The following is a 14277-nucleotide window of genomic DNA, read 5'->3' on the forward strand; positions in this document are numbered from 1 at the left end:
GAACATGAAGTACTTAAAAATATAAAAAAGTTAATTTGAGATTTTACAATGAAATCCAGAAACACACCCACATATTTCAGGCTGTCCCCTCTCCTGGAAAGTGGGAATTTGTCACCTCAGTATAGTGACACAAACCAAAAATGAAGTGGCCACCACATCTCCAAGGATTAAAAAAATGTTATCCTCAGTAGAACAGGCAAAAAAGCACCAACAAATCTGCCTGCATCTGTCAGCCCTACCACATCTCAGGGGATTTGTGAGAAACAATGACAGATCTCATCCTGGAACATGAGTACACCCCAGTTTCACTTTCCAGCTTTTTAACATTCTGAAATGAATAATATAATTTCCAGATATGGGAAAAGAGTCACTTGATCCTGATCTGGCTGAGAAGAGCTTTGAAGTGCAAAATCCTTCACTGGACCATAAAACCATAGCAAAGATCTGCTCTTGTCCAGGGCATTATCCCAGAGGATCCACATGCGGGTAGTAAAGCAGCCGAATCTTTTGGCAGGTGACCACTTAGAAACTAAACTGCATGCCTTGTAATGTATTGATTTCTCATTCACAGGCAGCAGCCCATAATTTAACAGCAAAGCACCTTGCCCTTCTGCACACAAGCTACAATACCAGGTTCATGGTTCACATAAAGCATCTGAGCTGCAAGCCTTCACTGTCTCCTTGTCATCCTGCTCGACAAGCTACTTCTTGCCCAGAAACAACCAACTTCTCTGCAATGGGAAGTAGGATTTAACACATTCAAAAATATAACAGAGGTACCTGACTACCCTCCTAAGACACACTGGTTGCACAAGTCACCGCTCCAAGTTGCTAGTTTCCTCTTTCTGGATCTCTGATGAACTGGAACAAGCAGTGCAAGCCTAGCCTTCCCTGGCAGCCACCACAGTCCAGTACAACCTCATCCTTCCTGGTGTGCCTGAGTGCAAACCTGCCCCCCAAGTCTGTCACAGGCACTCCACTCTGCTGGAGCTCTAAGATGCTTTAAATAAAAGCTCTGGGTTTAAAAGGGGCTTTGCTTTTGTCTTTGTAAAATTCCATAGGCTCCTGTTGACCCATTCCACCAGCAGCTCCATACCCAAGTTTACCAACTGATTCTCCCCAGCTTGGTGTCATCTGCAAACACGGTAAGGGTGCATTTATTTGTCTCCTTCAGGTCACTGACAAAATGTTTAAGATGAGAGGTTAGATCCAGCAACTCCTCTTGTCACCATACTCCACCTGGAGGCCAGTCCATTACCCACAGAGACCAACCACTACCCTCTGACCCCAATCCACCAGTCAGTGCTTTACCCACCTGGTTGTCCATCCACCCAGTCTACAACATCCCAACTTTGACACAAAAATATGTGGGGAGAAAGTGGTGAAAGCCTCGCTGAGTTGAGGTAAAAACCATACACTTCTCTCCCCTTGTCCACAAATTCAGTCACTTTATCACAGAAGGCAATCCTAGTGGTCAGGTTTGATGGACTCTAGTAAATTTGTGCATTCATGTGGACCATTCCCAACCACTTCCTTTTATATGCCCAGAAACATGTTCCTGGAGGACTTGCTGTGTGACTTGCCAGCCACAGATGGGAGGCTGACTCCCAGCAGTTCCCCACATTGCTCTCCAGGCCTTGCCTGAAGAGGGGTGCAACACTTGCTTTCCTCCAGTCACCTGGATTTTCCCTGATCTCCATTACAGATGGCCATGAAAGATGTCCCAACAGCCTTGTGAGGGCAGTAGCAGGTTCTCTCACCATCTTGGATAGAGCCCATCAGGTCCTGTGATTTTGGATGGGTTGAGCCCTCCGAAGTAACCCCTGCCTTGATACCCCATCCACTACTGCTGACTCTTCTCCTCATTCTACCTTCTCACATGGACCTGGGACACCTGGTTGGTCAAGAGGCAATTAAGGCTCTGGGTACTGTGTCTATTGTCCCTAAATAACCCAGCAACAGTTCCCCACTTTCCTTATCCAACAAGTCATACCTAACTCTGGAAAGACAAAGAGAGGAACTGCCTGGAATAGTCTGCGGAATAGTCTGGAGGAGTAAGTCCGATTCAGCCCTAGTAATTTGAAGAAGTCAAATACTAGTTCTAAGGCATTGCTCTAGTACTACACATGGGAAACAGGTGTGTATTCCCTATTTGCAAATCCAGAGCCCTTCAAAGACATTACAAGTAATACTTCTGGGAAGAAATCATCACAGAGCAGCTTCTGGTAAAAGTGGTGGAGCCCTCACCTTAGAACTTGGCAGTGACAGATGCCTTCCCAGACACCTTACAAAACCAACAAAACGTGGTATTAGACCCTGGTAGATGCCAAAAGCATCATGAAGTTGGCTGTTGAAATGAGGAGCTGAATGATCTCAAGCTGGTTGTTCAAGAGTAAGATAAACAGGAGAGGTCTCATTGCCTTTTAATAAAAAAAAAAAAAAAGGCAAGAAGTTAAGATGAACCAGTTTAAAAAGGCAACTGGAGTAGAGAAGTGAGCAACTTCACTGCACAGCTTGCACACTGGGAATCCACAAGACAAAAAAAAAGTACCAAAACATTCTGAATTCACAAGGTATGCCCTTCCATTTCCCAGAAACACAAATGGCTGAATAGATACTTTGAAAGCAGTGCTAGGGAGGAACAGAAAGTTACAGCAAACACAGGGTGCTTTACAAAGCCTTGAAACTGCAGCCCTCAGAATCACCAAAAATCAGCCTTTTGCACGAGGGGGACAGCTGTGTAACAAGCAGCATCAGCTCACAGAGCCAGCGTTGGTACTCCATGCTTGCATTAGGGCACTTCATTATTCACAAATAATAAAAATCATCTCAAGACAGAATAGCAGAGCCTCATGAGGCAACAGATAGGAAAGAATTCCTTTTACAGTCAGACGAGCAGACATTCTGCTGAGAGGCAATGAGGGACGGGCAGATTTCAGAGCATGCAGGAGGAATACTGGAGTATACATGAACTTTTACTCTGTTTGAAAGTCATGGCAGGCATTGCCTGAAAACTGCAGTAGAAAAAAGAAAAGCATTACAGTGCTGATTCACTTTCAAATGGCAGCACCACAGTCAAGCAACTTCCCCGCTCCTCAGAGAAATGCCAGCACTGGTGCCTAAATGAGAGGGACTACATTTTTGTCATGCTAACAGCAATCATCATGTAGATGTATTATTTAGCTGAACATGAAATGTTTATACATAACTTTCTGACTGCAAATTGTACATGTTACTAGTGATATACAAATATTACTCATCTTTGCTTTGCCTCCTGTATTCCTAGCACAGCCAGCAACTATAAAAGTTTGGCAAACTATAAAGAAATGAAGAATTTGTACAATATTTTAATTAACATGCATCTAATGTTTTAGACTGCGAGCATCCTTCCCGCTTTTCACATTAATTTCTTCGCAACCACTATTAATAAATCATTGGTTTTTTCCCCAGCTACTGACCATACGGATCTTACAGAGTTCATGGACAAAAATTCCTCTGAATTAGCCCTGACACACAGCCCCGTCTAATTATAGATCAACAGCTTTGTTATGGTTCTCGTTGTTCATTCCTAGCCTGCTTGTAAAAATAGGCACTTTAACTCTGTACAGGGATTTCGGTGAAAGCAACTAACTGCACGTAGGGCTGCCCCTGGTGCCATCTCGTGGTGGCCCATAAGAGATCCCTGGACATTCAGAGGAGTACTTGTGCCGTGCTATTGCTCTTCAATTCAGTTTAAGTGATGTCAAATCTGTCTCTAGTACGTGTTAATTCATGCCTAGCACTAAGAGACAATGAACCAAGAGGTTTTATCACTGCCTCTACTTGCATTTTTAGTGCCTGTATTTCGCTTGGTAACTTCTCTCTCTCCAATACTTTCACACCAGAAGCATTTTTTAAAAATGTAGTAATTCATGAAGTCACTACAGAGTAGTGAGTACCAAATATGGTGTATCTTACTACAGGATCCAGCTGAAAAAGTAGCTGAACAGACTAGTGTTTGCTTTCCAGCAACAAGGCAATGCATTTAGTTCTACATACTACCTGCTGGCTGGCTGAGGAACATGACTAATTATATTACATGCATTAATGTAATTTAGCTTTTGTGTAGATCTGTCCTTTATACTTAATCCACAGGAGTCTCTCGAACTCTCCAAAATAACTGCAGTCTTACAAGTCTAGTACAGCAAGCAGAAAGCAAGCCTAGCACATATTCACAGTGTTTCTAAGTATTAAGCTCTCCTTGTAGTTTAATCTGTTGCCTTTTCCACATCTGTTGCTACTCATTTAAAGCTCTGTCATCCCAGCTACACGCTACTCCTACTACTACCCATCCTCATTCCTGCACCTGAACTATTGCATGCCAGTGTTTCCATGGTCAGAGTTCTACAAGAATATTTGAGTACCAAGAATATTCCTAAGTTTTTTGGCCTTATGCCACGCGCACACAACATTGGGATTAAGACCTTGAACATATCTCTACTCATCCCCAGGCAAAACCTAGAACCTGCTTCAAGCATGCAATTTTAACTTGGCTTTACAGGAGAGTCAGGTAAGCAAGGCAGAAGAAGCCACATTTAGAAAGTGGTAAGCACTGCATTTATCATCTGGGATGCTCTGAGCAAGAGCCCACCTCAACAACTTTAAGCCCTTCAGCTTTCGGCAAAGACTGCTGCCCTGCTGTAGGTCAGTGCAGCAACATGGGAAACATGACCATGCCCCCACATTTCCAGCTTGATTCTTTTCCTAAATTCTATTTGACAGGGGTTTTTTTATCATAGTTTTGGTACATGAGGATAACCAACTTCCAAAATCCATGCTTAAATCAAGTGAACAAATGCATTCCTGTTTAGCAGATTCCTGATCCTTTCAAGGCAACAAACTTCTAAATAAAAAGTGCAGATAATTTTTGGCAGTGCTGGGCTTATGGTGACTGACTTCAAAAATATTCTGTTTGGAATAAGCTCATTAAAGTATTGTAACAGATTACATGGCAAGGCCAGTCAATGACAACTACAGCTACGCCACAGGTAAAATCTTGTCACATAAATGATGTCAGAAGAGCATTAGCTAATATTTTTCTTTGAATCCAGACTTGAATTTTATCAGTGATGACTAACCACAAGGCCATGCATAAAGTCAGAGTTTTCCTTGGCATTACTGAGAGTTAATGCCTTCCAAATATATTTTGCTCTAATAACTCTTTCACAACAGCACATCTCATGCTCCTACACTGGGCCAGCCAGGCTCACTTCGAGCATTTATCTGATGGCCTCTTGCCTGAGAGCCAACACACAGCACTTCTACAGCACCAACAATACTTGTCTGTGCAAGGAGGGGGGAGACAGTAGCTTTACTTCTGCAGAAAGAGATGGGGCATGGCCAGGGTATGTTACATCTGTACCAGCAATAGTGTGGCCAGCAGGACCAGGGAAGTGATTGTCCCTCCATACTCAGCCCTGGTGTGGCTGCACCTCGAGTCCTGTTCTAGTCCCTCACTTCAAAATGGACATTGAGGTGCTGGAGCAGGTCCAGAAAAGGGCAACAAAGCTGGTGAGGGGGCTGCAGCACAAGTCCTATGAGGAGCAGCTGAGGGAGCTGGGGGTGTTTAGCCTGGAAAAAAAGGAGGCTCAGGGGAGACCTTATCACTCTCAATAACTACCTGAAAGGAGGATGGAGCTAGGTGGGGGTTGGTCTCTTCTCCCAGGCAACCAGTGACAAGACAAGAGGAAACGGCCTCAAACTGCACCAGGGCAAACCAACTTTTGATAGAAAGATCATCCACCTCATGTACCTGCAAACCCTGCAGTTTTACCACACTGGGTTAGTTCTAACCCCCAGCAGAAAGAATAACCAGTAGCAGACAGCTCAGGCAGATGCCCAGTGCACCCAGCTGGAAACAGACTGAGCAACTAGTTGTACTCTTTACTCATCTCCTTTCTGCACAAAGTCAAATTTATAATTATCAGCACTATCACTGGCTCTACCACCCCGGTCAGGCCATGTCACAAAAAAAGAGCAGGTTTTAGAGGAGGTGATGTAACACTTTTGGAAATTCTCCTCTTCACCCAAATGGTAGTTCACATGTGAGTACTGATAGAGAAGAGTTGTCAGGTCAGAGAAAGCAAATACATTAACCTCAACAGGCATAAGGAACTGGAGTACTCACGTGGAAGTAATTCTTCCCCAATTCTGGACCACCCATAAAACTTGTCCAAATGCATAAAAAGGCTTTTGCCTGTGAGCAGGACAATCCACCTCATCCAGTGGAGTAGCAGCTTCAGCAGTGTGAGATTCCAAAAAGAGTCATTTTGTGCTTTGAAACACAGATCCTGAGCACTGTCTGTGCTTTAAGAAGAGCAGGAGGTCATTTCTGGGTACATTTTAAGCATTCCAGATTCCTGAACTGTAACTTCAAAGGATTTATGGATGTGGCCTTGAACTGAAGTAACTTCAAACATAAGTGACAAATCTTTAAGCACTGCTTCTGCCAGGTAAAGGCATAAGAAGTTCTCTCTTGGGTTGTCAGCTAAACTCTATCCTACAGCAAGGTGGCAATGTTGTAAATTCATAACTAATCCAAGGCATGTGGACAGGGGCCACTACTTTTAGAAAGACTGACAATATCCCTATTGTATTTTTCAAGCTCCACAGTAGGGCCAGAAGTGTCATTTTTCACCATTACCTTCAGGTACAACAATCAGAAAAGCAAATCATTGAAATACCCTAAGCTGTTTTGAGCTCACCACCACCTAGATCACCATTACTGGCCAAAAATCTGTATAACTTTTCTAGATATTTGCTTCAAGTCTAAAGAGTAGGATCAAAACGCCTACATTTACATGTCCTTAATGTGCCACATACAAATCAGTCTCAAAAAGAGACCACAACATTACACAGAGAATTTTCTGTATGTTCTCTTCAACAGAAGCCTTAAAAAGCACATGCACGTCTTAGTTAATAAACTTAGAGCAGACTTCCACAGCAGCTGCTGGTGGTCCCACTTTTGTTTGTTTGTGAAGCTCACCATGTTTACAATGTGGCTTAGCAGGAGTAGGTTGCTTAGCATCAGCCACCTCAAAGCTCTGCAGGAGGAAAAGCAAAGGTGTGGGGCTCTACCACCTCCTCTATCAATTACAAGGAGTTGCATGTTAAAAAAGACTTATCTATATAAATCTATTACTTAAAACCATTCTACCATGAGTGAAAAGTTTAAAAAAAAAAAAAGGAAAAGACTGATAAAATGATATTTGCACCTCAGAAGTTCAGTCCCAACATGCATGCTTGTAATTTGTTGTCTTAACTCATTCTAACGCCACAGATTCAGTGACTTAACTCCAGAGAGGCTTTACATACTTGAGAAAACACATGGTGTTTGCTACAGGCTGTAATTTCTTACATTTGACTTGAAAAATGCAATACCTCTCCCAAATGTGCTCCCACTGCAACTTCTTGTTTGAATCTTCTACACACTCCTCCTAAGCAGCCTTTCATCAACCAATAAATCCATCGGAGGGGGGGAAGCTACCCACTCTCTCAAAACTGCATTACACAAGCTAATCTAAACTATATTAAAAAGCCCTTAAATCCCTCTGCAATGCCTGGCACCAGCACTACTTCAAGGTTTAATTCTTTTCTGTTGTAAATGTAACAGAACTTGTTTAAGTCCTGTTTCCTCAGGAGACACGTACAGATTTATGGCAGAGCACCTGACAGTGAGCATAACCTGAATACATAAGAATTGTTGATTGGACCACTGACTACATACTCCAAGCCAAAACAAACATCAGCTTTTATCATCTGTCATGACTTAAATTGAAATGGCTTTTCTTTACTTCCAAGCTTGAAGAAAAGGTTGTGCAGACACGCATATCCATCCCCTAGCCAGGTTCCATCACGTCCCCCACCCCAAAAAAAATTCAGGTTTTGGAAGAGAGTCAGAAAGAGGCAGTGTGCTTACCCCCCAGTAATGGTTAGATCATCTTTAATTCTAGCACCTGAAGTTATACAAGGGTTTGCTTAATAATCAAGTTTCAAAGAACTGTTGGACACATTCAGTAAAGGTGACAACTGTGCAATACCACTCAGTATTTCAATATCAGGGACCATACTCTTGAATTGTTTAAACACAATCCACAGAACTCAAAATTAAACAACCATCCACAGTTTAACTAAACAATCAGTTAAAAGTCTTACAGTTTAATAATTCACATAATGGTCAGTCTTTAGTAAGGGATACTGAAATTCATTAAAAGACAACACTAGATTTTACTCTATGGGTGTGCTGGGCAGGCACATAATTGGCCATTCTTGGGTATAACCGGAAAGGTAAGGAGTAGTTTACCACAGTTTGGCAAATCCCACATTTTGTCAGTTAAAAGTGAACTGTGAGAATTAAATACTCATCTTTACATATACACAAGTTATGCTGTGAAAGCATATTTGCTTACAAACATATAAAAATACTTGTTAACTAGTTTGATAAGAAAATAATGTATAAAAGTATATAGCAAAAACATTTAATCATCTCTGACAATGGAAAGATCAAATTCAATTTTATATCACATGAAACAAAAACAGCTACAATTTAGTTTTCCTTAATCCCTTACCCAGAAATACAAAGGAAGACAGAATTTGTTTTCAAACATAATGTGAAATTTCTCAAGCTGAAATGCCTCAATCCAGAATGAGCTCAGGTATTTGGCCATATCCTAATAGTAGCAGTAATCATCCTGTAGCTGTTCTGGATTCATAAAATAAATACAGTAGACTATTTTGGCCACCGAAATAAAACTGCAGCATAAACGAGAGATGAAAATTTTAGCTGACAATGAAATTCAGTGTAGGTTTCTTAAGGCTAGCTGAATACTCAAGTCTAATTTAACTGAGGGAAAAAAAAAAAAAGCCAATCCACCCCTTTTTTAAAAAGTATTCTCTGTACTTCAATATAGGTCTCTGTAATAGCTAATGAAATGTCAGAAGTAAAAATAAATTAATTCACAAGAGACAACTTATGCATCACTTCAACACCTTGTCCTACACGGTTTTGTTTCATCTCCTTTGCGAATAAAACTCCACAAGGTGCAAGCTCTGAAGGGAGAGAAGGAAGGAACTGTGGTATTAGAGAAGCAGCCTTAGTGTTTTGGTTTGAAGTCTGCCCCAGGATGACCGAGTCTTCTTCAAGAACTATTCTGCCAGCTTCTTGGACTAAGGCTATTCTGGTGACCACTTTTAGGACATGCACATATAAGGCTAGACCAATACCAGAAGTGATGTAAAATGATGGAAAGAAAAAAAATAATCTGGCAGTTGATAGCTTGGTTCTTGGGATTCTTAGAAAATAACACAATGGCAGCCTTTCTTGTCTTTTTCTTTCCGCGTTGGCTCTGGTGAAGGAGGGCACTCTTGTTCCTGAAATTTCCTGGAAATAGGTATTTCAAATTAAATTCACAGAATCATTTTCAGGTAAATAAACATAACTATGGTATTTAACACTTTCTTTTTACACTTTTTTAGGGAATGGACTTCCTTTTTACACACAAATTACTGATTAAATGCGTGATAGTTTTTGAATTCACCCTTTGGGGGTTTTTTTTAAGAAAATTTTTTACAGAGGGTCAATCTCCGATTAAGTTTATCACATTTACTGACTGAGTGATCAGTAAAATCTGAGAGATTAAGGTGACAAAATTATCTTTCACATATATATTAGATTCATGTAAACATTTTTCCCAATACACAGGAATATTTTATACTGGAGAGCATTGGTCAAAACTTACAGGTAACAGCAGGCAGATTTCCCACTGCATTTTGATACATTTCCTGTAGCTATCCATTAATATAGGGACATTAATTATCTTGTCTCAAGTCATCAGTTATCATACCTTATAACTCTGACAAGTTCATGAAAAGCTTGGTCTACATTCAATCTGATTTTTGCTGAGGCTTCCATGTAGGTTACTTTAAGTTGCCGTGCTAGCTGCTGGCCTTCCTCTTGTGTCACCTGTAACAGACATCGAGCTTTAAGTTCAAGGGTTCTACAAGCACGTTTGTACCAGCAGACATTCCATATGCATGTCAAGGATCCATTTCCCTGGAACAATAATGCTTCTTTGGTGGAAACAGCATCGTTTCCACCCTGTCCACATAATACAACTGGGAAACAAATCAACGTAATGTATCTTTTCAAAAGCAAGTGAAGACTTTTTTTTTTTTAAAGAAGTTTCTGCAACAGATGAAGGCTGACCCTCCAAGACATTTCGCTCACTCCAGCAGCCTCATCTTCAGTTCTGCACAAGACTGAGTTTTCCTTCACAGGCAGACAAGAGTTCCTTGCTTTTCCTTAAAGCAAGTACTTCAGTCAACATCTGCTGGATTACTAACAAATGTCAGTACTACTGCTAAATTTACTTTCTCATTGTCCCACCTAAATTAGAGAAATAAATAAAAAAAAGGCTACTTTTAAAACAACAACTGCTGTTTAGCTTCTAAATCTTTATAAAAGTCACCAAAAAATCTATTTATGACATGGCAAAATACTAACACAGCCAGTTTTAAACATAGCTTAAATTATCAGAGCTCTAAAAATCCATGAAGTTTCCAGATAATCCAGAAACATCAAAGAAACCCTGTCTACATATTGCCTCCTTGGGACAACAAAGGAAATAATAAGCATCATAAGAAGTTTTAGCGATAATTTAAAGTGATGAAGCAGAAGACAGGAAGCTAGTGGACCATTGTAGAAAGGAGGAATAAGTCGGCCACAGTGCAAAACCAAAGGAGATCACTGTGTATTTTTGGATGAAGTGGAAAGCAGAGAGGTCAGAGAACAGAAGGCCACCCTGAGTGGCGCAAGGCATGTGAGGCTTCAACGGGAAGGTCACCCACAGGGCCGGGGAGGAAAGGGCAGCTTTCGGTGATAAAAGGAAGTACAACAGATCTTGCCAAGACAATGCCAAGTGGAAGAAATGTCAAAGATTACACTGCTTTCACAGAAAAACATTAAATCAGCACGTAGAGGACTGATATAAGAACAACAATAATGAGAGTTTATTTTTAAATTAGTTTTGAAAGGGCACTCAGAGTATTCACTTATATTAAGAAGCTACACAGAAATGGAAATAGATGGGACTAGAAAAGCAATGGCAGCATTCACCACAGTGCAAGACCTAGAAGTACATTTTAGCTTGCAAAATAATTTCCTAACAGCTACACAACAGTTTGAGAGTCTTCATGCTTCATCTCCACATGTTTGATTCCATCCCCACTGGTACTATATTCATACATTTCCTGCTGAACTGAGGGCTGCTCTCTCTAAACCTTCATGGAGCTCTACAAGAAGCCCCCAGCACCCTGTGCCATTAGCTGGAGTAACTCAGGATACATCTGCTTATCTCAAACAGAAACTATGTTTATTCCAGTGTTATTATCATCTGCTGAAGCCAAAAAACAAACCCTCAAAACCAACTGAACCCTAAGATCAACTACACTGGAGTTGCCTTTTAAACTGCAGGACACATAAGGAGAACAACTGGAATTCTTCAATCCTCCACTGCTGTCTGAAAACTGAATCATAAGACTCGTGTTCCCCTAGTTAGAACAATTCCACTTCAACCCTCCATTCTAACCCCAGATGTCGAAATATGCCAATTCCAAAGCTTATGAAGGCTGCACTTTGACAAACATTCATAGCTGTTTTCTGGCACATCACTGACACTGCAGAATGTCCCAAAGTTTGCATCAGAGCTTCCAGAACCTTCTATATATCTCTGCCTCACTCAGACAATAAGTTTAAGTATGGATATAACTGTTTTTGCAAAACTAACTCCTTTTACTTTTCTTCATTCCTGCATAGTTTATTGTAGCTCCAGAAAGTGAGAGGCTGAAGTCTAATAAAAATAAATAATTGGCAAGGAATGTATAGTCCTGAGGAGAAACTGAACTGAGTCTTTAAACATATGTGGTTACCAATTTCTTCACTGTTGTATCTAAAGCACATTAGAGGTACAAGTCAAACTAACATTGTAATAAAGTCAAGCTACACTTCCACAACATTCTGCATTTAAAATATTATAGATACACTAAAGTCCTTGTTGTATTTACTAGAATATCTGTAACTGCTTAATTCAAAAACAATCCTTTTTGTCAATCTTACAAGTATATTGTCAAGTAGCTTGTGGTCAATTTTCGTGACCTCAAAGTCAGTTTAAAAAAATATTTGGTTTGGAAACACTACAGAAACATTTGCAGTGCCCAAGCTGTAAATTAGAGGCCAGAAGATACCAGTTCCATCTTCAAAGCTGAGGGAAATGTAAGTACAAACAAAGAAATGCTTGAAAATAAAATCAAGAATTTTCATCTTTTTGTTGTCCCTTCTCAAGTACAACAGCCCTGTAACATGACATGTTTTTCAGTAAGTGTGATGGGACAGCTTATTTAACATCACCAGCAAAATAAAAACTAAATCCTTTTTCCTCAGAGGGCTGTATGTTATTTTGACAGAAGTAAAGAGAACCACAGATTTTATGGTAGTAATTGTGTGTACATCTGTGTGTCTTGGTTCTGCAGTTTTAGCAAGCTTAAGGCTGAATACGAATGAGAATCACTCAATGCTTATCCTTTTTGCCACAGGATATTTTACTGTTTGTTTTTTAGGTATCACTCACACTGTTCAGTCATTTAGTAAAAGTTTCTCAAATTAAAACCCATTACAGAAGATGTGAGCAAGTCAAGTATGGAAAAGCTTATTCTTCATTTCCCTAAGTTATCATTCCTCTTTCTGAAACAGTTTCCATTTGAGTATCTGCACAAGAATCCTGTGAACATATGGCCATCTCTCTTCACTCTTGTATCTGATATCTGTCAGAAATACAGAAATTAATATCTGAAGTTTCTATGCTTTCCTCCACCTAAAGCAACTCTACAAGGCTGCCTAACCTAACACTGCATCTGTCTTTTGTCTGGACACTTACAAAAGACTAAGGGACACATCATACCCCTGTCAGCAAGTAGCAGTTAAGTGTTTCCTGAAGTCTGAAAGGAATCCATTTCTACTACCTTGCGTTCACCCTACCGTGTTCTTGGCACAGAAACATTGCCCATTCCTGCTCCATTGCTCCTGAAGAGTGTATTTGTCACCCTGATTTTCTGCCTCCCCAGCCCACCCACAAGTGCTGCTGGTTCATGCTTACAGTGGGCTGCCATAATATTTTCCTGCAGGGGTAGCCCACTATCCACTAATTCCGGTTTGCCCACGTTCTCCTATCAAAAGTCACTCTGGCACATGCAAACTGTGGTTATGAAGCACTGACACACACTCAGACTCCTTGCTGTGTTCAGATACTAAATCAGATGCCCAGCTGCTCATTATCTATAAAGCTCAAATCACACAAGCCATGGGAGGACCTGAAGGTCTGATCCATCTGCGAGCACAGAGGTGTCGCCATCCACGACCTAACGTCCTACCACTGGTGAGAAGGTATTGTTACACTTTCATATAAGAAAACAATAGATAAGAGAAAGGCCAAAACAAAATGTTAATGACTTTGAATAGGCCACCACCGAGGTCCCTGTACTGGTCCACCCCCTGAAATAAGGCATCTCAGGCCAAGCTATTTGTGAAGCAGTGAGTTTGCAAACCCAACACATTAAACTGCCTGTTTGCCAGCACTTAGGCTGCTGCCAGTCAAGGTCAAGGCATGAGGCTGCTTGCCTGGGATCACCACATTTGCTCGTCATCTCTCTACGCATAAACTGAAGACCCATGGACTTCTCTTTAAAACCTTCCTTTAAAAGAATCTAGTGGCAGAGATGATCTCAGCACTAGGTCACTATGTTAGTTCAGTCATGATGCAAAAGCAAGAACTAACATTTAATGAAACCCAAGCACTTTCCTGTTGCAACTTGGATTTTCCTTGAAACCCTGCCATCTGGGGAATGATCAGACTTGACCCAGTTTAAGCTAGCAGTTATCTACAAAAAGTCACATATATCCTGCACTGACAAGTCTACTCCTCCAACAGTAGTGGTTATTATTAAAACATCTGGTGCTCTACTGAATTATCTTACTGTAGAAACATCCAGTGTCGAGTTGTACAGAGTTAACCCATTTAAGAGAAAGACTGCTACACAGTGTGAGCAATGAGAGATGGTGCTTCAATTCTGGTTTCATAGTCAGCAATCTGTGACTGATTGGGGAATTTGGAAACACTAGCAGCTTCATTCCTTATCATACATTCTACAGAATTGTTTGCGTGTCCTCTAATGACTCATTTTTCTTTG

General features: G+C 40.8%; 1 protein-coding gene across 1 annotated transcript in view; it reads right to left on the reverse strand.

Annotated features, from left to right (window-relative positions):
* Positions 1-7953: 7953 nt before the first annotated feature.
* The window catches only part of RRAS2 (RAS related 2), a 48922-nt gene continuing 42598 nt past the window's right edge, over positions 7954-14277 (reverse strand). The window contains exons 5-6 of the mRNA XM_027700852.1: positions 9882-10000; positions 7954-9418 (exon numbers count right to left, since the gene is read on the reverse strand). Of these exons, the coding sequence (XP_027556653.1) occupies positions 9331-9418; positions 9882-10000 (207 nt within the window). The 3' untranslated portion in view covers positions 7954-9330. The remainder of the gene's footprint in view (positions 9419-9881; positions 10001-14277) is intronic.

This window comes from Neopelma chrysocephalum, unplaced genomic scaffold (genome assembly GCF_003984885.1).
Source record: "Neopelma chrysocephalum unplaced genomic scaffold, ASM398488v2 Primary Assembly neopelma1_24, whole genome shotgun sequence".
Taxonomy (NCBI): domain Eukaryota; kingdom Metazoa; phylum Chordata; class Aves; order Passeriformes; family Pipridae; genus Neopelma; species Neopelma chrysocephalum.